This window comes from Primulina tabacum, chromosome 18, assembly GCF_025594145.1.
Source record: "Primulina tabacum isolate GXHZ01 chromosome 18, ASM2559414v2, whole genome shotgun sequence".
Taxonomy (NCBI): domain Eukaryota; kingdom Viridiplantae; phylum Streptophyta; class Magnoliopsida; order Lamiales; family Gesneriaceae; genus Primulina; species Primulina tabacum.
In genome coordinates this window covers 27,150,115-27,172,930 of record NC_134567.1, presented here as the reverse complement: position 1 = coordinate 27,172,930, position 22,816 = coordinate 27,150,115, and the positions used below count along the sequence as shown (strand labels likewise).

The 22,816-nt window shown below is 32.6% G+C and overlaps 3 protein-coding genes across 6 annotated transcripts; all 3 read left to right on the top strand.

The window, feature by feature from the left end:
• The first annotated feature begins 236 nt into the window (after nucleotides 1-236).
• On the top strand, nucleotides 237-3,763 carry LOC142533334 (uncharacterized). Of its 4 annotated transcripts, none has more exons than XM_075640074.1 (9): nucleotides 237-504; nucleotides 646-705; nucleotides 1,240-1,287; nucleotides 1,769-1,901; nucleotides 2,011-2,087; nucleotides 2,768-2,866; nucleotides 3,197-3,267; nucleotides 3,373-3,443; nucleotides 3,508-3,763. In XM_075640074.1, the coding sequence occupies exons 1-8, from the start codon at nucleotides 283-285 to the stop codon at nucleotides 3,419-3,421; spliced, it is 759 nt and encodes a 252-aa protein (XP_075496189.1). In that variant the 5' UTR covers nucleotides 237-282; the 3' UTR covers nucleotides 3,422-3,443; nucleotides 3,508-3,763. The 4 variants fall into 4 exon arrangements, with proteins under 4 accessions (XP_075496189.1, XP_075496187.1, XP_075496185.1 ...); XM_075640072.1 differs by having other exon boundaries at nucleotides 238-504; nucleotides 3,519-3,763; XM_075640070.1 differs by having other exon boundaries at nucleotides 238-504; nucleotides 3,353-3,443; nucleotides 3,519-3,763.
• A 5,253-nt stretch (nucleotides 3,764-9,016) lies between these two features.
• On the top strand, nucleotides 9,017-11,941 carry LOC142533690 (putative arabinosyltransferase ARAD1). Its single transcript, XM_075640540.1, has 4 exons — nucleotides 9,017-9,712; nucleotides 10,568-10,861; nucleotides 10,947-11,042; nucleotides 11,243-11,941. The coding sequence occupies exons 1-4, from the start codon at nucleotides 9,224-9,226 to the stop codon at nucleotides 11,657-11,659; spliced, it is 1,296 nt and encodes a 431-aa protein (XP_075496655.1). The 5' UTR covers nucleotides 9,017-9,223; the 3' UTR covers nucleotides 11,660-11,941.
• A 3,664-nt stretch (nucleotides 11,942-15,605) lies between these two features.
• Nucleotides 15,606-17,057, top strand: LOC142533055 (flavonoid 3',5'-methyltransferase-like). Its single transcript, XM_075639652.1, has 5 exons — nucleotides 15,606-15,757; nucleotides 15,884-15,966; nucleotides 16,055-16,199; nucleotides 16,292-16,423; nucleotides 16,573-17,057. Exons 1-5 carry the CDS (start codon nucleotides 15,707-15,709, stop codon nucleotides 16,861-16,863), a joined length of 702 nt encoding a protein of 233 aa, XP_075495767.1. The 5' UTR covers nucleotides 15,606-15,706; the 3' UTR covers nucleotides 16,864-17,057.
• The last annotated feature ends 5,759 nt before the right edge of the window (nucleotides 17,058-22,816 follow it).

Sequence of the window (22,816 nt, the reverse complement as noted above, 5' to 3'; positions counted from 1 at the left end):
ATTATTCTTAGTTTGTTAATTATTTATAACCATAATGTAGTTGATTTATCTGTTATGTGTATAAATAAAAAATTATATTTTAAAAATATATAATTATTTTAAATAATCAATAAAGATTATAAGTTTAGTAAATAAAAAAAATTTGAGGAGCAGCAGAAACCCGAGTCAATTCTTCTTCTTTTTTAATTCATTTTTTAAATATTTTTATTATTATTTGTATTTAATTTAAAAAAAAAAACCAATCCCAACATAGCTACGGGCTTTCCACAAACATCACTTCGAATGGCGACAGCGGCGATTCCCGTTCTTTATCTTCAGCCTCCCTTCTGCAAATTCGTTTCCCCTCTTGCGCATTTGCGAAATCCCCGCCATATCCCCTCTTTCCCTCGATGCAAAACCTTTAAGTTCAAATCCCTGACAAAGGTTCCGTTTGCTGTTACAGAATCGTCTGATTCCCCCAAGTCCCTGGACTCCGACCCACAAATTCTGCTTCAGGAACTTGCAGTGTGCACCAGAATATTTATACCCCTTTTCCTTCAAAATTCCAATTTATCGCTTGTTTGCTTATATTTGCATGAGAATATGTAGAATATGCTACTCTGGCTTAATGTCTATTTCAGTGATTTTGTTTTGGTGGACACGCAGGATTGTTTTGATCTTCCTTCGGATTATTTTTCGAAGCTACCGCGGGATCTTCGCCTTGATGTGAGTTAAAATCCTTGTTGAAGAAATGTGCAGCTGCTGAAGTTAGCTTGAGATTGCATCTTTTTTCGAATAATGCATGATAATTATTGGAACGGCTTACTTTGTTAATTCATGCAGAAATTTGGATGTGTGCGTTATACCATAAAGTTTGTTCTTGTAACTTATGAAAAAACGATTTGTGCTCTGGCTAGGCAGTGACGACATTCTGCATAGCAAATTAGAGTTGAGGTTTCTAGAGTTAAAGTTACTACTGGTGAAGTGCAATTTTGATCTTCCGAACATGGACTGTAGTTACGATTCATAAGTTGTGAGTTGCTTTGTAAATGAGATATTGTATTTAGTTGGAATTTGAAAGCACAGATTTGTATAATCTCACATAGAGGACCTTTGGATGTTGTACCTTTTTTGGTTGTTTTGGCTAGAAGAAAACAGTTACCTAATTTTGTGCTATTGTGATATTTTCCCTTGTGCTTATGTGTATGGAGATTCTTATTACATGGAAAGTCTGACTATTTATTTACGCAAATGTTGAAGCTGAATGATGCTGCCTTTGATCTTTCGAACGGGCCTGTAAAAAATGAGGTCAGTTATATACAGTTTCACACTTAAATCTTTATGAAACGAAAGCAAGGGATCCACGCGTTGATGATTTATAATTGATGCTTTTATCTTTCAAAGAAAAATTATAATCCAAATGCTCGTATTAGACCATCAAGTAATTTACCCTGTGATATAGTGTACCTATGTACTTCTTAATCGTAAATTACGACTGCCTGCATAAAGTCCAAATTTTGAATAATATTTAAATTCATAAGTTATAGATTTCTACTTGGCGTTTTTATCTTGCTCAGATAAATTATAATCCAAATACGCATACTAGAACCTCAAGTGATTTAGTTGTGACTTAGTGTAACTGTGTACCTAATAGACAGGGACAGAGGGTATATATGGGCAATAGTGGGCTATTGTCCGGAAGGATTTTGGCTCAAATTGTAGTAGCCTATTTGTAAAAACCAAGCATTACTTACTGCTGTCTCGAGTTCTTTTTTTTTTTGTAATGCAGTGTGGTGAAGAGATGGGACAGACTTTGTTAGATATAAGTCGAGCATGGGAACTTGCAGAAACTTCTACTTCAGCAAAATTAGTGAGCAAGCTCCCTTTGTTAGTGGGTTCCCTTACTATCTTTAATAAATCAGGCAAGTCTACAGATAAGTGATTTTACTACTTTGTAGTATTATGGTGTTTTAAGTTTCCCAATTTATTATACTATGTACTTTTCACTTATTGTTTGTTGTGTTTTGTTAGCACTTGGGAAGCACTTGGTGTCTGCTGGGAGGAGGTTCCAGTCGATGGGTCAATATGGTCAGGGTGAACTTCAAAAGGTAAGAACATATTTTTTTTGCTTCAGTTCTTTGCCCATATGGCAGGAAATGAATCCTTTTGAGTGTCATTGTATTATTTGTTGTTTTTAATGTTTGCATTCCACTTGCTAATCCCATTTTTATCTCAACTTTTTTGATCTTAGATTTCAGGCTGGTACTATCTTAATTGATATCTCCACTTCTTCGTGTCATGTTTTTCTGAGTGTTTTGTGGGTCGAGATAATGGTGAACTCGTGCAGTGTCGAACGTAAATCAGAGTAAAATACTTTCACAATTTTTTTAAATTTTTTGCATGTAGAACTATCTGTTTGCGCATATTCTTACAACCATATTACTATAGTAATTATATCATTAAAATATAAAAGACGTTTGTTTGTAAGCTTATTGTGAATATATGGAGAAGGGCCTGAACATTTTGAGATGGAGATAAATTTTGAGGAGTTGAGATCATCATTGATCTCTGGTATTGTGCATAAAACTTGATAACGTTTGATTACACTTTATAGCCATATTTACTATGACTTATATGGTTGTGTGCAATGCTCTAATTTTATGTCTTGATTTTCGAGGATATTTCAAAAATTTTGATGCCTTGACTGGATTTTTTTGTTGGATTTCATGGGCAAAGAAGTTTCTATCTATTCTATAATGATTTTTTTTATATTTCTTAACCAGTGCAGATCGCCAAAGTGATGATTAAAGCAGGAAAACTATTGTGCGAGAGCCGTGTATCTGAGCTAGCCAATGAAGAGCCTAAACAGGAATCGAGGATGCTGAAGGTACATATGTTTTGCAGTTCATAAGCCATGATTAAATTTATTTTTAGAACCATGTTTTCTATCTCTGAAAACAAAACCATCATGCACTATATTCTCCTAAAGAAGTCTCTCGTAAAATATTTTTATTCCATTCACATTTCCATAGTCATTATATTTAATTCGAACTTATGTCACTCCCAAATACAATATATGATGTTATATTCTAACACAATACATCATATTTTAAAATTTTAAATACGTGGGATATGCCGAAGGTAAAAGCCAGTCGTTAGGATAGTTTTTAGTTCATTAGTTCCCTACATATTAGTACACAGGATGTGTATCTTGCAGTTCGGCGAGCTTCAGGCTGAACTTACTCAAGAAAAAGCATATATTGGAGCTGGCATTGGCTTTATTTTTGGGTAATCATTCCTCTTGACTTGTGACTCTCCATTCATTCTACTAAGTTTTAGAGACTTGTATTTCTCGTTGAAACTCCAAAAACAGGATTCTTTCGTGGCAACTAGGTCAAGGCATCCAAAGCACGCCAGAGAGCTCCTTAGAGTATGCAAGTGATAATGCTTTGCTTCTTGCTAAGGTGCTAAAATATATCATTAATTCATTACAAATTTGTTTTTAAACCGATAATAATCATGAAGTAGTAACCATGTAGTCGTTACGTGGAGCTCTACTCGTGCTTTCCTATTCTTCAGTGGTGTTGTCTGCTATCGCAACGGCAGGACTTATCTTACTTGGAGGACAATTGAATTCAAAAGGAAAATGAGAGGGTACGCCCGACCCACCTTTTCTAATTCTTCATTTGATGTAACTAAGTGAAATAATATCAAGAAATTTGTAACTTTGAAAGAATTTTATCTGTATCTTGCAATAAATGGTCAAAATCTCATGGTACTACAATTTTTTAACTTATGTTCAAGAATTAATAATAGATTCTTCGGGAGAGGGAAAAGGAGGGAAAACATATCATTGGAAAAGATAATAAGTATAATAATGATTTTTATTTCATCTTCTGGAAATATATTAGCAAGGAGACTGTCTTAGTGAACTCCCTTTTGGTGGTGTCCATGCCACACATGAACATATTCAGTGGGAAGGATTTGAACATGCCTAATTTATACGTGCATCCACCTCATGCTCAAAAATTAACAATTGGAAAGTGAAGTTTACAACATATTAGTTGGTAATTCATCAGGCCAATTTAACACATGACGATTACAATTCTCAAGAATTTAATACAGTCGATGTGGACGTCTAACACATCTTCATCGCGCTCAAGAATGGACAATCGGTGCGTGAAATTCACAAGACATTAATGAATGACCAATAAAGACACTTCAATACTTAACGGTGGACGTAGGTTTTGATACCATGTTAAGATCATGAATTTGAGTTTAACTCCATCTCAAAAGCTAGTTAAAATGAGGAGAATTGTCTAAGTCCATATATAACGGATACGTGATATCTAACATTTCTAATATATTTATTGCTTTGTACAATTCACTCCTTAGCTGCACTCGCGCCACATTTTATTTTACTCATCCTGGATATTTGAATCGTGTCAAGTGGCGGGGTTATAGAGACAGCGTATCAGAGAACATAGTACCAATTGAAGGATAACCTTTTTATTTATTCATTTGAAATAAAAAAATTTCAATTCCATTATTTAAATCAATTGCATTTGTTTGTATAACTGTGTATTATTGGATTTCGAGTTCGTTTATTATCATTTACGCTAAGCATTTTGTAAAGAATCATGCAATAAAGTGAGGCAAACCTAAAGAAGTCAGGAAAAAAGAAAAAAAAAATTAAAACTAAAATGAATAAAGATAGCAATTTCATGTGTTAAAACGTTAATTTCTTAGACCAGGTTGTATATTCAACGATAAGAACTTTCAAATACAAAGGCATAACCAAGATCCAGGTATAAAACTTGTATTACGAAAGAAACCTGCGAGATTTCGTTATGGACGCGACATCAAACTAAAATTCTGTGTATTCTCACGGCCATGCTGTTTCATCTCTTTCTTCAATTTCTTAGACCCGCAAATGAAGCTGAACTGAAAACCATAAGCATTTCCAAAACATGAAAGCAACCCTTTTCCTTCAGGACTCCCTCGCTTGTGATGGCCTGCTTTCATACCGTTTCTCAATGGGATTTGATCATCGTCTGTTAATCTCCTTTTGACGCTTTTAGGTTTCAATTGCACTTCTTCTTCACTTTTCTCTCCTGTTTCGGTCCAATTTTCGAATATAGAGCTCCCGTATTCTTCGTTATCGTTGGAGTACAACCATTTTCTAACGTTTTCAGAACCGTGAATGGAGGTGTTATCAGGTGGCATGCTCGTTGTTTTTTCTTCATGGGTCTGAGTTAGTTCCTTAGAATTTGATGGGAAGATTTGGGAATCTGGTTTTGTTCCCGGGCTTGCCGAATCCTCGATAATGCAATGTTCCTTTTCTTTTCCCTTTTCAGAGCTCCCGTGTTCTTCGTTTTCGTTTGAACACGACCATTTTCTCACGTTTTCCGAACCTTGAATGGAGGTGTTATCAGGTTCTGTTGGCATGCTCGTTGTTTTTTCTTCATGGGTCTGAGTCAGTTCCTCAGAACTTGATGCGAAGATTTGGGGTCCCGGATTTGTTTCCGGGCCTGTCGAATCTTCAATAATGCAATGTCCCTTTTCACCGTCTAGATTACCACAATCTAATTTATCTTCGTTTCCTATTCTGGGACGGCAGATTTCGTTCAAGCCTGGAATATTTCTGTCAACAAGGTGGATTCCAATATTCAGGGTCCCTTTCAGAAGCCCTGACGGGCGACGAACCTGGAGCGAAACCCTTCGAAAGGATGGATTTTTATTCAGCGTAGGTGACAAACTGTTGATCATAAGATGTGCGGTGCCAATAGGGAGATCACGCAACCAGGCGACATTGTATGTAATGCCCGAGATTCTTGTTGATATGTCTGAATTGATATATATAGTATGAATAAGAAATGCAAGAACAGACGGGGAGAAACGACGTGCAAACCTTGAGTTTATTTGCAAAGTGCCCCCGCCCCCGCACTCCATCTTCTACCGCACCCGCGGTGTATGGACAGTAGGGTATGAGATTTGCTACTGGAGGGTGAGCGCACCCGCGGTGCTAGACAGACCGCACCCGCGGTGTTGCTACAGTGAGGTCAACGCACCCGCGTTACAGGACTGAGCGCACCCGCGGTCGAAGCTTTCGGAAAAGTTGATGTATATCATTACACTGAGCGCACCCGCGGTTATGGAATGAGCGCACCCGCGGTGCGACGTGCAGCATGAAAAATAAGCCACGTTTCCTGGTGTTGCATGCAGTATATATCTAAGAATTGCACGCCTTTCCCTCACAAAATTCAGAAAAGGGTCGAAGCTTTTGAGAGAAAAATCCTTACGCCTTTTTAGATTTGTGATTGTGAAAGATCAGACCGTTAGAATTTTAATCCGATTTCAGTACTGTGTTCCTATCGACGCAGGCTACAACTGGACGTAAGTTTTGTTACATTTAGACATGATTTGAATTTATGATATTGTTAGAATTGAATACGAATCAGATATGATGTTTATGCTACAGTATACATTGTATAATTGAAGTCAGATTAAAGAATAGATTGGTTCTGCAATTGTTATGATTTTCGAAAGATATTGATTGAGATTTGATATCAGAGTAGTGTTGTTACTGATTTTGAATATATCGATATTGAAATTATGAGTTGTACTGGTATTGATTATGAATTCTGGTACTATATCTGTGATGTTGGGATTGACGGGATTATCGAGATTTCATTGTTATGCCGTTGAAACATCAGTTGATTTAGATTGATCAGATTCAGTAATGATCTCGGGTGTATCGTGATATCGTTTATATGAATTAGATTGTACCTTGTTCAGATGTGGATCAGATTATATACTGAATTGAGTATTGATCAGAACAGGTTTTGAATCGAATTATATACTGACATTGTATTTATGCAATTGTCATTGCCAGACTGGTTATGGACAGATTGGAATACAAGACTTCGTCTTCGTCAGACCGGGAAGACAAAGGTATAACTCATGTTTTGTTTGGGGAAGACACAACTCAAATGAGATTCAATTTGAGTTTCCCAACAAAATCACATACTAGAATTGTTGTTTATCTTTTTATATGATTATGCTTTGTTTATAGATTTATATTCAAGCATTGAGATAGGAGAGTCATTGGCAGACTTGCTAAACTAGACGTTCGGTGGTATCGATGCTTCGGATCAGATTCAATCCGATTGTAGACATTCGATACAGACGGGGCCGAAGTCTAGGAATAAGACGTACAGTTACCTCGATTGGGAGGGTAGGTGACAGACAGTGTCGTCTTATTCACACCGGGATCCCTAGAGTTAGAGTTGAGTCGAGTCAAGACATGAATTGAATTGAGTTGCATGCTTATGTTATTTTGGTTTCAGAGATTATAGAACCCATTGTTACTGCATGCTTATTTTGATTTAGTTTCATAGACTATGAAACCTATTGTTATGAATTTTATGCATGATAATATGCTTTATGATTTATATTGTGTATATGCATGCATATATGTTTTATACTGGGATTTATTCTCACCAGAGTATCCGGCTGTTGTCTTGTTTTGTATGTGTGCATGACAACAGGTGGGACAGGATCGGGGTCAAGAAGATGATGAGAGAAGATGAGTTAGAGTGGTGATTCCGGACTTATTGTAGACTTGGTTTAATACTTGAAATTTAGTAGTGGAACATTAGACTAGTTTGAATAATTGTTGTACAGTATTGTACTTTTATACTGAGACGTATATTAGTTAAATTCCATTACGTTCCGCTTTTACATTTTAAAAAGAAAAAAGAAAAATTTTTAGATCCCTATTTATCTTAATTGATAATTAAATCCCAAAGATGATTAAGAAGATGATTAGCGTCCGGGTCCCCACATTGTATATCTCGATCGTGATAGCTGATGATTTAGATTTTAGAAATCGTTCGTCGACGTTGAACGTAACTTGGTGATTCCAGGTGGAGTTGCAGTTTCCACGATGGTCGACCGCGGTAGATAATCTATTGTTGGGGTTGATGTAGGACACGGCAAATGTTCGTAACATTTTGGATACGGGGGGAAGGTCTTGTGCCGAGATTATGGTCATTTCCAGGAGCTTGAAAACAGTCATGGTTGATTTTGATAGTTCTACAGATAGGGGCAAAAAGATGATGGCTTATATCGACGATGAATTTCAAATTTTTTATGACACTTATTTAGCAAATATCCCACATAATAAATGTTTAGGGAAAAAAACTACAAATGAACTTAACGAAAGATTTATACGAGGTATTTTTTAAAACGAAAAATGATTTCTGGTACATCTTATGCTATTGGATAATCTATAGCGACATGATCGAACTACCTATAAATTGGCTCAAATTTAAACGAACCAACGATATTACCATGTTCTTGTAAAAGAGTAGGTCTCTTGTGAAACGGTCGTACGAATTTTTATCTGTGAGATATGTCAACCGTATCGATATTCACATTAAAAAATAATATTCTTAGCATAAAAAGCAATATTTTTTCATAGATGACCCAAAAAAGATACTCGTCTCACAAAATACGACCCGTAAGATCATCTCACACAAGTTTTTGGTGCTGAGACATTACAGCAACAAGATGCCAAATTAACTAATTATTAATATTCATGAGAAACATATAATTAGAGGGAATTATGTGGCAATTAAGAAAATTACATGTTTTCATTAATTAAATGTTTTTAATTAATCGGTGAGATGAATGTATAATTGTGTTTCTGTTTCAAAATGTATATCTATAGATTTTTATTTGTTATAAAAGTTACAATTTAACTTTCCAATTTTTCAAAATCTTCGTAATTTTTGTTTTTAGATTTATAGAATTTAAATATAATAAAAATTATCATGCCTCCTATTAGTCTTCAAATTGGTTAAATAAACGAGTGTTTAACCAATAATTCGACTCTCTAATTAACATTTTTTCGGTATATCTTATGACATAAAACTTGTTTAATATGATTTATCTAATTAACGTTATTTATATATATTCAGGTATTTAATCATAATCATCATATTATACACAGAGATCCTATTTCAAATCCCCAATTCCACTTACTGTACTGTGCCGACATCAATCTTTTGTATCAAAGCACTAAATTCCAATTTGATTGTCTTCAATCCAAAGTTATAAATTCAAAAAAAAAAAAAAAACACAGCAATTCTTGAGATCAGCTATTTGTTTTCTTCAGATCCAATCTGCACCATTCCTTTCGCCTCGCGGGATTCTCATTGAAAATCCAGCTGCTTAACAAATGCAAAAATCGATCAACAAGACCCTGATATGCTTTTCGCTATGCATTCCGCTACTCTTCGGTTCGTTACTCCTCGCCGGAACTCTCGATTACAAATCCCAGTTCCTATCTTTATTACCCCAGCTCAATAATGCTGCGCCTTGCCGAGCTCAATCACCACCTCTCCGCGTGTACATGTACGATTTGCCTCCGCGTTTTAATGTGGGATTGATGGACCCCACTTTTCCCGACAGTGTGCTGGTGACTGCATCGAATTTGCCCATGTGGAGGTGGAACGATGGGCTCAGAAAACAGCACAGCGTGGAGTATTGGATGATGGCTTCGCTTTTGTACGAGGGGAATGATGAATCAGGTTCCACCCGGGAAGCGGTTCGTGTTAGGGATCCAGAGTTAGCTGATGTGTTTTTCGTGCCTTTCTTTTCCTCGCTAAGTTTCAATCTTCATGTGCGGAATATGGCCGAGCTGAATACCGTTGATGAGCAGCTGCAGGTGGGATTTTTTCTTTTTTGAGATTATTTTATGTGTTGTATTTGTATTTGCAATTGCTGTGATGATGATGTCTTTTGTTATTCACTTATGTTCTTTTATAATTGTCTGGATTGCATATTTGAGTACTGCCTTGGAATTATGTACATTTTGTATTGAATTTTATGGTTTCAGCTGGATCATATGGAATTAATTATTGAGCTTATTTAAGAAAATGGTGAGATTCTTTTCTTAATCTTTATTTGTATCTTGAAATGAGTTTCCTGTCTTTAAGTTTAGCTATGTTTAACCACCATAAAAATTCGAATACATAAGGGTGTCCATAGCTCGCTAGCTAAAATTATTAACAGTCGAATCTCGCATTCTATGTATGATATGTATCAATTAATTATGGTTCCTTTGTGAATTGAGTACAAAACACGTTAATGCCATTTTTTTTGTGGGCACACTATACTGTGTGACAGAATGTTTGAAAAAAATACAGACTTCATTTCAGTCTGGTATTTTTATTTTTTTTTGACAAACTCCTATTTGAGTAGCTGAAATCATTATGCTTTGTATCATCAAAATGCAATCTTCTTGTCATAGAATCATTATAACTGCATTTGAGGCATAAAATTGGAATCAGGGATTTTCTGTGAATTATTCCCAAGTCCTAGTCAATTGGAGGTTTTTGATATGAGTGATTGCCTACCTCATCAATTTAAACATGTCCTTACCTCAGCCCTTTTTCTATATATGTTTGATTGTTTTTACTAGATTAGGAATGAATCAGGGGTAACTTTTTAGAATGTATGGCTTTCGATGTTAATCTTTCTTATTATTTAATAGAGCTGATCGCTGTTCATTTGACTGCAGCTTGAGATGGTAAATATTATAAGAGCATCGGATCACTGGAAAAGGTCCGGTGGACGAGATCATGTTATTCCTCTTCATCATCCAAATGCTTTCAGACAATATCGTGATCAAGTTAATCCTTCCATTTTCATCGTGGCTGATTTTGGTCGCATCATGAACATTTCTCGACTATCAAAAGATGTTGTTGCTCCCTACCCACATATGATAGATTCGTATATCAGTGAAGATCACGAGGACCCATTCGAGGCTCGAAAGACACTTCTCTTCTTTCGCGGGAGGACTAAGAGGAAGGATGTATGATAATCACAATAAGGTGTTAATGTTTTGATCTTTCTTATTGAATAAACCATATGGCTGACACAGTATATCAACCTGGCAGGAAGGAAAAATTCGTGCACAACTGTATAAGATGTTAGCGGGAATGAAAGATGTAATCTACGAGGAGGGCAGTGCATCAGAAGAAGGCTTCAAAGCTGTAAGTTAAAACAGTGGTTACTTTGCACAAGAAAGTAGTCAATGTCCGAACATATCTTTTAAATCGTGAGAAGATGATGTTTTTCCTTTAAAAAAAAATTATGGAACTTGGGGAAGTTTGGGGCCTTGGATTTCTTATTGTTCTTCTGTCTGGGAATATTATTTTCATCTGACACTTCAAAATATTCTTGGTTATACTAGTCTGCTGAACAAATGCGTTCGTCGAAATTCTGCCTACACCCTGCGGGTGATACTCCATCATCTTGCCGTCTATTTGATGCCATTGTGAGTCACTGCATTCCTGTAATTGTGAGTGACAGACTCGAGCTACCCTTTGAAAGCGAAATAGACTACAAAGAGTTCTCAATCTTCTTCTCAGTGGACCAGGCTCTGCAACCAGGCTACATGATCGATGGGCTCAGGGGCATTTCAAAAGATAAATGGACGAAAATGTGGCTGCAGCTTCGAAGCATATCTCATCACTTTGAGTTTCAGTACCCACCAAAGAAGGATGATTCAGTCAATATGATATGGAGGCAGGTGAAAAATAAGGTTCCTGCGGTTAAGCTTGCGTTACACAGAAGCAGGCGGCTGAAAATACCAGATTGGTGGAGATAGTTCTCTGAAGTCAGAGTTTGTAAGTGTGTACATTCTTTATTTTTTCAAAATTTTCAGAACATCTCCGGTTGTGTAACAGGGGAATATAGATGGTTACAATCTTGACTATACAAAACCATAATGATATGCTATTAAGAATAATTCTTGCTTACATAAGACATTGAATTGCTCTGTGATCATAAACCATGAACTCGAATGGGATTCGAAATTGAATTGCTTGGTGGATAATTGTATTGACGCAAAATGTGTATCCGACAAGTATTTGTATTACAAAAATATTCAATGTGATTGTGACCATTTTCCTTAATGTTTGTATATCACAATTTATAAGTATTGTACCACTTTTATTTCTATTATTTTACTTACTTGTTTTTGTCCTAATATATGAATTGTGGGTGTTTTTTTTTTAAAAAAAATCCATCTACCCTTCTCTATTTTTGACACTTTATCTCTTTTACATCTTACGAATTTTGCACTTGATAAAAGAGACAAATGTCAAATAAGCTAAAAACCTTTGCAAATGCGAATGGTCTAAGATATTCAAATCACGACACAAATCTTTATAACGATTTCTATCAATGGATAGATAATCGAGTCTAGAAAACTACAAATTTCTATTATCTTGTGGCACTTGCATCAATTCCGACCCGCCCATTCATATTTGTGTAATTGTGATCAACAACCTAATATTTCTGATTTCAACATTAGACCTAAGTTTGACTTATGAAAAATATAATTTTTCTCTCACATCTCGTTATTTGAGATATACACTTGACAAATTCAATTATGTCTGCATTTTGCTACTTGTCCTATTTTCTCACCTAGAAGAAACCATTCACCTTTTTCTAGAATTGAAAAAATCCCGACAGAAAGTCAGATTTTTGGCCTACTCTGGGAACTGTTTCCTAAAAATACCAAATATAAATATTATGAAGCATATAAAATAAGCAACGTTTATCTCGAAAAATTGGATTTCGTTTAAGAATTTTTTAAGAAAATTCAAATTTTACATATCCAATTGTTTAAAAACATAGCATATCATTTAACAAATAAAAAAAAACCATATCATAAATGATTTTTTTTATCATCCTGACATTAGAATATAAATCCAAATCAAAATTTTCAACATAAGTTGTTGGAGTTCCATGTATTAATCCAACATAAATTTAAATTAATCAAGTAAAATTATCATTGTCATGTATAAAAACAATGCTTCCGCAGATGGAGAGTTAACCGAACTCCGACGTTACATATTTTAACATTCAACAATATAGACATAAAATCTTATAATAATATCATAATCGTTGACCATATCAAATCATAATTACACAAATTTTTTTTAAAAAAAATTATTAATGCATATTTGTTAGGAGACTTTGCGTGAATTTTATAGAGAGAATTTAAATTTTGCATATGTCAACACATAAAAGAAAATTTTGGTAATTATTATTAGATAAAAACCCATAAAATATATATGATATGAAAAATAATTACATTAAAGAAATACCATTTTCTCAAATCTTGAATAATTGACTAAGTGGTAGGTAGCTGGAGCCATCATCATCATTATTATTGTAATAATAATAATAATAATAATTATTATTATTATTATTATATTATATTATTACACGATCGTTACCTAGGAAACTTACGTACTTTTTGTCGTGAAATGAGAAAAAGGTGGTAAATCAAGTGATTTACATGCTAACAGTTGAATTCGAATTTGAAGGTTTTTTTAATTAATGTCTTTGGATTAATGATGAAAAATCATGCAATGTTAGATAAACCCGAACACCAACCAATGTAAAGTTTGACCTGATCGTGGGATTACGTGCTGACCCACCAGCTGTCACGTAGATCGATTTAGTGGACTGAATAATTTAATTGGTTTTTAATATGAATTATAATCTGCAAAAACTAAATATAAAAACAGAGATTCTCAATTTTCAATTTAGTAAACAAATGATGGCCACCAACTAAACCAAAAACTTAGTTGGATTAAACGTTTGGTGCATTCATTATGCATCGGAATTTATATTGATAAAATAATTACACGCAGAGAATATAATACATTCTTCCAATTGGTTTGGAGCGATCCGCGCCATCAGCCATAGGAAGACAGCTTAACTATTTCATCTTCAAATTTATCTCATGGTTAATTTAGCTATCTATTAAAAACATTTCCGAACCGTCAAAATTATTATATAAGATCGAAATATTAGATATTTTACATCAGTTGGATTGATATCTTGATATATATATATATATATATATATATCCAAACCAGGTGTGGGACCCTTGGCCCATCTCCAACTAAGGTGGAAGGTCGGTCAAGGGTCCAGGTACTCTCCTATAAATATCATGTGTGAGTGTTCAGTTGATTCATTCACTATATTATTTTCAGCAGCACCCTTAGCTGCTCTAACCTTATATCCTAAGTATCTGACTTGAGCGTCGGATGGACTACGCCGGGACACCCTCCCGGCCCCTTTCTAACAGTCTCATTCGTGATTTCAGGCTCAGGATAATCTCGAAACCTACGTCTGGACTAGTGACACTTGTTGGAATCGGACCCTGATTATTTCCAGTTAGTATCAATATGAATTTAGACAATCTTCTTTTTTAGCTATATTTTGAGGTAGAGTTAATTAAACTCAAGCTAGTCCATGATCTTAATATGTTATCTGAACACATATATATCGTTATGTATTGGCTGAAATGCCAGCTCCAGTTGTTTGTTCTTGAGCATGAGAGGCATGTTAAATGTTTCAAATCGACAAAAATAAGATTTTTAGAATTATATATATGAACGTGGAGAATCCTATTTTTGGCATTTCAAATTAATAATAATGTCTAATTTTATAACTCCTCTGGGAATTGATCAACGAAGAAATTAACATATAATTTGACTTTTGTACTAATAGCTACAATATTCTTGATTATGTTTTAAATTTGCAGGATCTTTTGGCCGTTGGAGAGTCCACAGCATAATACAAATCGGATCCATTATTATCAGTAAGTAAATTTGATAATAGGTCGCGATCCGAGAAAATTATTCACAACGATTTCTTAAAAAAAATTGAAAATAAACTCTGAGAATTGACTTTCTGGTGTTATATTCCTTTGCATTTTTCTTTCTCTCTTTTTTAGTATATACATATCATAGTTTAATCATGATTTAATTAAACTACGTCGAGAGTCATAGATGGCTCTTGTCACTAGAATAATCGAAATATGATATTTAAAATGTCATGTGATTTAATAAATATAATGAGTTGCATCTTTATTTACTGTCATTTTTTTAAAAAAAATATCAAACACTCAATCCTGCAAATTATTTTGTAAATATTTACAAGTTGCACCATGTGCATAATACATTCAACACTATTTTTAGGTGTTCAGTGATGTTTTTTTTTTTTTTTTAATCTGAGAGCTGAAATGATAAAATAATTTTTCAAAAAAAGTTATTTCATTAAAAAAAATCAATTGCTAGGTGAGAAGACGAAAACAAAGTAGTTGCTCTCTTAGTAAATAAAAGGTCTATAACTTTTGTGTATTATTTTGTAATATACTTTTTTTTGAATATTTCGTTTTTTTTTTAGGTTTTTATTTTCACGGGACAATTTAGATTAAAAAAAATTGTGAAACCTTAATGCCAAAACGATATCTACCCATTGTCTATAAATAATATTTAAGAATTTCAACACTCTGTGTTCAGATTCCACGAAGCAACTATTGCGGCAGTATGGTTGGTGAAAAAACACCAATCTCTGCTAACCCATTATACCATTTTATATATAAAAAAATGGATAAAATATTCATAAAACAAAATAAATAATTACATGAAAAGTTGGTTGAATTTGTGACATTTTCCAATTGAATATTTCAATTAATCTTCACGCGTTGTTACGTACTATTACTAAGCTTCGCAGAGCTTTATAAATTGGCCTGCACTTTTGGCAAATGAACCAAAAACCAAAATTCATCCTTTGTTAATTTTCACAGTTTCAAAGTCTTCTGATCCAACATCTCTCATTTTCTTTGACAATGAAAGACAAGTTTACAGGCACCATTCTTCGGAGCAATGCTCTTTGCAAGGTTTCACTTCTTGAATCATATTTCTAATCCAAATCAGAGTACTTCATTTTTAACATTACGAAATACTCGAAATTTGAGATATTTTTCCTTATAGTTACTTGAATTGAATCTTTGAATTGCATGCAGTACATCTTGGAAACTGCGTATCCCAGAGAGCATGAACAGCTCAAAGAAATAAGGATGGCTACTGTTGACAAATATAATTTCATGTAAGATTATATATATATATTGACTAAATGTTTTTCGGAAAAAGTTCTTGTAATTATTTACTGATTGATTATATGAGTAACACATCAGGAGCATGATGAACGTACCTGCCGACGAGGGATTGTTCTTATCAATGTTGTTGAAGATTATGAATGCAAACAAGACGATCGAAATCGGAGTTTTTACCGGATACTCACTTCTATCGACTGCCCTAGCCCTCCCGGATGATGGAAAAGTAGGCAGTTTTTTTGAATAAGCTGATAAATAGTTTATATTATGAAATATGGAAGAAAATTTATTAATATTTTAAAAATTGTTTCTTTTTAGATTGTAGCTATTGATCCAGATAGGGAAGCATTTGAGACCGGATTGCCATTTATCCAAAAGGCAAACGTAGCGCACAAAATCCAGTTCATCCAGTCTGATGCCAATATTGTTCTCAAAGAATTTGTAGACAATGTAATTGGTTGATTTTATGCTTTAAGAAGTTAGAACCCCGATTTAGTCAAAAGAATTTACATAAAAATTACATCTATATTATATATTTTCATAAACATGCAGGGTTTGATTAATTATAGAACATAACTCGTTTCTGAATCGATATGCAGGGTGAAAGCGAAACATTTGATTTTGCATTTGTGGATGCTGATAAAGACAATTACATAAATTATCATGAGAAATTATTGAAGTTGGTCAAAGTTGGAGGAATTATAGCTTACGACAACACCCTTTGGGGTGGAAGCGTAGCAATCTCCGAGGAAGATGAGATGGAGAATTATTTGAGGGTATGGAGACAAGCAGTCATAGACTTCAATGATTTTTTGGCTAAGGATTCTCGCATTGAATTGGCTCTTCTTTCTGTTGGAGATGGACTCACCCTTTGCAAGCGTCTCAAATAAACCAAATTATTCTTTTAGAAAAAGATTGTTATGCAATATGTTTATATCATTCTATTTCTTTATAATGTAATTTCTGTTGTATTCTCATTTCAGTTTATGATTTTTCTGAAACTTTATTTCAATTCATGTGTTTCAATAAACAATATGCAAATGTATTCATTTTATCAACACCAATACATACATGTATTTGCGCAGTATTTTTTATCACTGTTTTTCTTTACGCAGTTGACTTATTCAAACGAGCATATCTTAGTTCTTTTTCTTCTTTAGACTTTGAGTCGAATTCGCTTTCCATATTAATGTGTGAAATTGCTGGAAATTTGAATTAAATTCAAAGTTTGAATGAAAATTATGGCTCATGAATGTGATATTGTATTTTGACTCTACACTGTTCTTGAGTTAGTTGTGGCTCATGATTGTGAAAGTGTCTTTTGACTTTTTACATTCTTGAATTAATTGGAGACTTCATCTTGCATGACTTTTGGTATGTATTTTGTAGCTTATAAATAGTGTGTTCTATCCATATAAAAAAAATATTTTTTACAAACACACTAAAGATCTCACCCAAGCATTCTCTTACATTTCATATTGTTAGATTTTAATTTGATCTTAGTTAAGTTTTGGTCATAAAGTGAATATATGTTTTCAGTTCGTCGATGTAGTTACATCGTGCTAAGTCGTTACATGATTTTGCAGTTGTATCCTGAGAAACTTTTGTTCGTCCTGATCCCCGAAATACCATCGGAGGAGACAAATTTGTTTTACGAAAATGTATTTTGTACAACCCTCGATTTGATTCACTGGTTTCTTATTATTTTTACACATCCAATATTCATACTTCCAATATCATAATGATTTTGTTTATTGCTCGGTTTGTATCTATATGATCATGCTTTCATTTAATGCTCTATAATGTTTGTTTTCATACTTTAGACTTCAGCATTTTGGCTAATAATATGATATGTGTGTTCCGTAAAAAAATTGAAGTTATTTTTTTAAAAAAAAATTATGCTAAAAGTTATAAATTTCTGAAATTGAAATGATAGGATATAAAATAAAATATAAAGAAAATGATATTAGTATAGTAAAAACATGTAGTTAGTTTAATCAAACGAATAATTTTTAAGACAAATCCAAAATTACATCATAACTCTGAAGAATTACTATAGAATATATCCTCTTATATTATATATAGTAATATAGATTATTATTATTATGTCACGCGTCAATTTATAATATAATGTTAATGGTCAATAAATATTGGCAGGTAACACGATCCAAGAAAATTGCTGACATAGGTTTATACATTTGCATTGTAAATCGATCTGATTTATAGTAGTACTACATATCTAATGACTTAATTGTCGAATTAAATATATCTAATCTTTCGAATTGCACGGTAAGTCCCGATCCATATTTCAATTACTATTCCAACAGCAAACAGGTTCCCAACAATAATCTTCCAATTATTAATCCATTGTATAACTTTATTAAGTTATGGAAATCGAACATATGATTCTAGTTATGATATTAATTGTAGGACTGAATGCTTATAATTTATCGAAAATGTATATATAACTAGTAGTAACAATATAATCCAAATCTTTATTTTTTTTTCGAATTATATAGTTATATAGTGTGTGTGTATATATCTAGACAAGTCGTATTTGAAAACGCGGAGTAAGAATTTCAAGTCTTTGTATATTATCTTTTTTAACAAACAAAATAGGTGGGGTGGAGCTCACCCTAGCCCAAGGGTGGCCCCGCCTCTGGTTATTGGTTTCACATGTTTTTTAGGATATTTTCCCAATTCATGGTCTTCTTATAAATTCGCAAAAAAAAAAAATGCTTTTTATTAAAATACATGGTCCCGCATGTAGAACAATATTTTAAAAATTGAGGAAATTATGTATCTTTATTGCCAATTAATTTTGTACTAATATTTATTGTGTTTACCATTATTACATGTAAAAAAAAAAAAAGCAACCTCTTCGAACTAAAAAAAAATAAAAAAAAATTTAACGTCAAAACTTTATTTTGTTAAAGTTTGGGAAACAAATATGACAATCAATAATGATAGAAGGAAATAAAATAGTTCTCCTTATTTAAAATATTAGTTGATTAAGATGTATTGTGTATACCATGAAGTAAATATCGAGTAGATATGTAATTCAATTCTAGCTAGTGATTTTTTTTTCTATGGAGTCAGTAGGCAAAATTAGATATTTGGTCCCTTTCCAATTTTCTTCTACTAAAAATATTATGGGAATAGCTTTGGTGCATGAATTTCCTAACGAATTGATAGCTACATTATTTCATACAAAAATAGTATTTATTTATTTAAATTATAGATTATTAATGGGTGAAATTATTGCATATAATTTAATTTTTAACATTTTAAAATCGACAGAGAAATCATTTCTGAAAATGTCATAGCTCAGAAAGAAACCAAAATTAAGTTGAAAATTGGTGGCAATTAAAAGAAAAAGAACATATTATTTCAGATAAGTTCATGATAAATTATTTTGGTGAATCTTGCCATGTATTGTCGTGTATCTATCGTTCTCTTAGCAGTGACAATTAAAAGAAAAGAACATATTATTTCATATTAAGTTCATCATAAATTATTTTGGTGAATCTTGGCACATAGCGTCACATATTTATCATTCTCTTAGCAATGACGATTATTGTTGTCACGCTCCGAGCCCGGGTCCGCGGCTGCGTGACTGTATAATGGGCTCCTATAATAACTACTTCGTATTCGTCCTCGCTTTACGAAAATGATCGACCCAAGTTGCTATAGAAGTTCATTGTAAGCTCTTTATAAACTCATTTAAAATTTTTAATTTTTAAGATGTGGGACAAGAGTATCATAATCACCCCTCCTTCAGAACGCAACGTCCTCGTCGCGGCCTGACCACTCGATCCACCAGCACCGAGAATCTAGAGGTGGTTCCTACATGTTCAAGAGGTTGCTCCTGTCATGTAGCACTTTGTCCCGCAGGTTCAAGAGGTGACTCTCACGCATGTTGTACTTTGCTCGCGCATAGCACTTATTTTTCAGTGTTTCTTGCTGGTGACCGGCTCTGATACCATTATGTCACGCCCCGAGCCCAGGCCCTCGTTTTATGAAAATGATCAACCTAAGTTGCTATAGAAGTCTTTTATAAACTCATTTTAAATTTTTAATTTTTAAGACGTGGGACAAGGGTATCATAATTGTATCCAACATTCTCTTCTCAATAATTACATCAATTGCAATCAATGAGAATCAAATACGTGATATTGAATTTAATATTAGTTGTAGGTTTAAACATACTTCGTTTCATCAAAAGTTTTAATGGTACACCTTAAATCTCATAGCATAGCAATTATTACAACCCACAAAAATATATTTTTTAACATCAAATTTCATGTTTGAATTTTTATTTTAATATTAATATATTTAGTGTTTCATTAGAATAATATTATAATGGGGATGTGTATTTTTTAAAAAAATCGAGTTCGTCGGGTACCCGATTTTGATATAATCTGAATATTAATATTATTTTGATATATATGATAGACACACACAACATATATCAAAATAATATTAATATTCAGATTAAAAAACTATCCGATGACATAAAATTAAATCTATATACGCTACCGAAAAAAAAAATGAAAAAATAAAAGAAATATGTCTCCAAAATAATGTTTGTATCACAACATAAATTAAACTTTAAAGTATAAATTATTATTCTTCAATTTAGTAAAGAAATTATTTTTGTTTGGCAGGAGAATGCTCCCCAACCGCATAGGCAAAATTTTGGTTGGAATAATTATTTTGGTGCATTAACGTTTAACGTGGGTTAGTCAATGCTGTATGAATATTCCTCTCAATATTCTAATATTATTAAATCATATAAGTCTCTCATGTTTTGATAGAAATTGATTTATATGTTTATGATCAAAGACTAATATTTAACATTATAGAGAAAGAAATATTCTAAATATAGCATAAATAATCTCATTTTCTGCTAATAATTACGAAATTATTTGATTTTGAATTTTTTCATGAATATTCTTACTTTAATAGGCATAATAATTGAGACCCTGATTGATCCAATGAGTTTGATTAAAAAGATTCTTAGTTTTACTGTCAAATGAGTGTTTTTTTTCTTATTATTATTTTTTTATTTGATATAAATACATATGATCTTATTTTTATAATTTTATTTTTTTTTGCATGATCTTTTGGTCGTTGGAGAGTCATGCATCTTTTTTTATATTAATTTTTTCAATCACGAGTTTTAGTCGATTAAGTTTTCAAATTTTGTTTTAATAGATTAATTTTTAATTTTCAATTATTTTGGTCTAATTACCTAATGTGGTATTAGAAAATACTGATGTGACACCGAAAACTCCTGACTGACGTCAAAAACTGTTAGCGTGACATAAAAAATTGTTGACTTGTCAGATGTCACATAAAAAATTGTACTAAGATAAGTGAAAATTAAAGTTAATGTAATAAAACCAAACTCCAAAAAATTAAAAGACAAAAACCCAGAATCGAAAAAAAAAATATTCGATCGAAAGTAATTTTACTTTGAGATAATTGTGCGAAACACTCCTTTGAGATTTCCGTTGAGTTAATATCTCCATGTTTTATGGATTTGAGCATTATCCCTCTGTTAATGTGAAAACTGTGTCAATACTATTATGAAAATTCTTGTTGAGCTAATAATCATCTATGTAGCATATTTGAACATTTTAGTCCATCTTTTATATTTTTTTGAGAAAATTAGTTCAACATATTAGCCAATTAATTCCCTAAAAAACTCATCTTCTACTACAAATCAAATTTTAGCACAATTATTTCATTTAATTGCGTCAATTACAGATATTAGCTCAAGAAAAATTTTCACACGGATATAGACACAATTTGGGTATTAACAAGAGACTGAAATTCTCAAATCGGTTACACATAGATATTAGTTCAACGAGAATTTTACTGTGTATTTGACACAATTCTCTTTTTTTCTTTTTTTGTAATATATACATTACTTTTTTAGAAATATGTAATATATATGCTGGTGAACAATTATTGGATTCTTGGTAGGTAAATCTGATGGTGGGTCACGATCCGTGAAAATTGTTCCCAACGGTTTTAAATTTATTTTATTTTTGAACAAGGGCTTTCAATATTTTTAATTTACATTTCTTCGACTTTTTATTTTTTATATATACAAATAGTTTCCACGTTTATAAATTTCTAACCATTTCGGTATTTTTTATAACATACAAATTACTTAATTGTGGATCAAATTGGTAGTTTTATTAAAATTATATGTTGCGGTAATAAATTAATTTTAAAATTTTAAGTTGTAAGATATTTCAAATCTCACATTTATAATTTTAACCTATTATCCAAACTATCATCCTCCAATCATGATACCACTTTATAAGTTATGGGAGGCAAAGACCTCATTTTGGTTATGATATCAATCATACGATCAAATATTTTCATTTAAATTATAGTAAGTCAGATTGATATAATTCAAATCTTTTAAATTACGAGCACTACAAATATATCATCTAGGTATCTCTCGAAAAATTATAATTACTTCCAAATATAAAGCATAATTGATTAAATTATATGATAAAGAATTAAATATTGCACCATCTATTGCATTCAATTCTTCTAATATTTGCAAGAGCTTATTTTAAGTCTTTATCGATATTTTATTGAATAAAAATTTAAAAACACTTAAGATAAGCTCTTACAAATACTACATAAAATAGTTTATACAAAACAAAACAAAAAAAAACTCCATTAAAATGGTGAACGAGATGGAAAAGTCGGTTTTTGTCTTTAAATAAAAATTAAATTTATTTTTCAATCCATAACGCATTGAACTATTGTACTCGCGGAGCTTCTGTTAAATTAAAGAAACTCAAGTTCACCACCTTC

Excerpts from the sequence above, each read along its gene's own strand:
- LOC142533334 (XM_075640070.1), top strand. The coding sequence starts at position 283 with ATGGCGACAGCGGCGATTCCCGTTCTTTATCTTCAGCCTCCCTTCTGC. Across the intron at positions 505-645 it reads TTCTGCTTCAGGAACTTGCA|GATTGTTTTGATCTTCCTTC; the intron begins GTGTGCACCAGA and ends GTGGACACGCAG. Across the intron at positions 2,867-3,196 it reads AGGAATCGAGGATGCTGAAG|TTCGGCGAGCTTCAGGCTGA; the intron begins GTACATATGTTT and ends TGTATCTTGCAG.
- LOC142533055 (XM_075639652.1), top strand. The coding sequence starts at position 15,707 with ATGAAAGACAAGTTTACAGGCACCATTCTTCGGAGCAATGCTCTTTGC. Across the intron at positions 15,758-15,883 it reads GGAGCAATGCTCTTTGCAAG|TACATCTTGGAAACTGCGTA; the intron begins GTTTCACTTCTT and ends AATTGCATGCAG. Across the intron at positions 16,200-16,291 it reads CCCTCCCGGATGATGGAAAA|ATTGTAGCTATTGATCCAGA; the intron begins GTAGGCAGTTTT and ends GTTTCTTTTTAG.
- LOC142533690 (XM_075640540.1), top strand. The coding sequence starts at position 9,224 with ATGCAAAAATCGATCAACAAGACCCTGATATGCTTTTCGCTATGCATT. Across the intron at positions 9,713-10,567 it reads CCGTTGATGAGCAGCTGCAG|CTTGAGATGGTAAATATTAT; the intron begins GTGGGATTTTTT and ends ATTTGACTGCAG. Across the intron at positions 10,862-10,946 it reads GGAGGACTAAGAGGAAGGAT|GAAGGAAAAATTCGTGCACA; the intron begins GTATGATAATCA and ends TCAACCTGGCAG.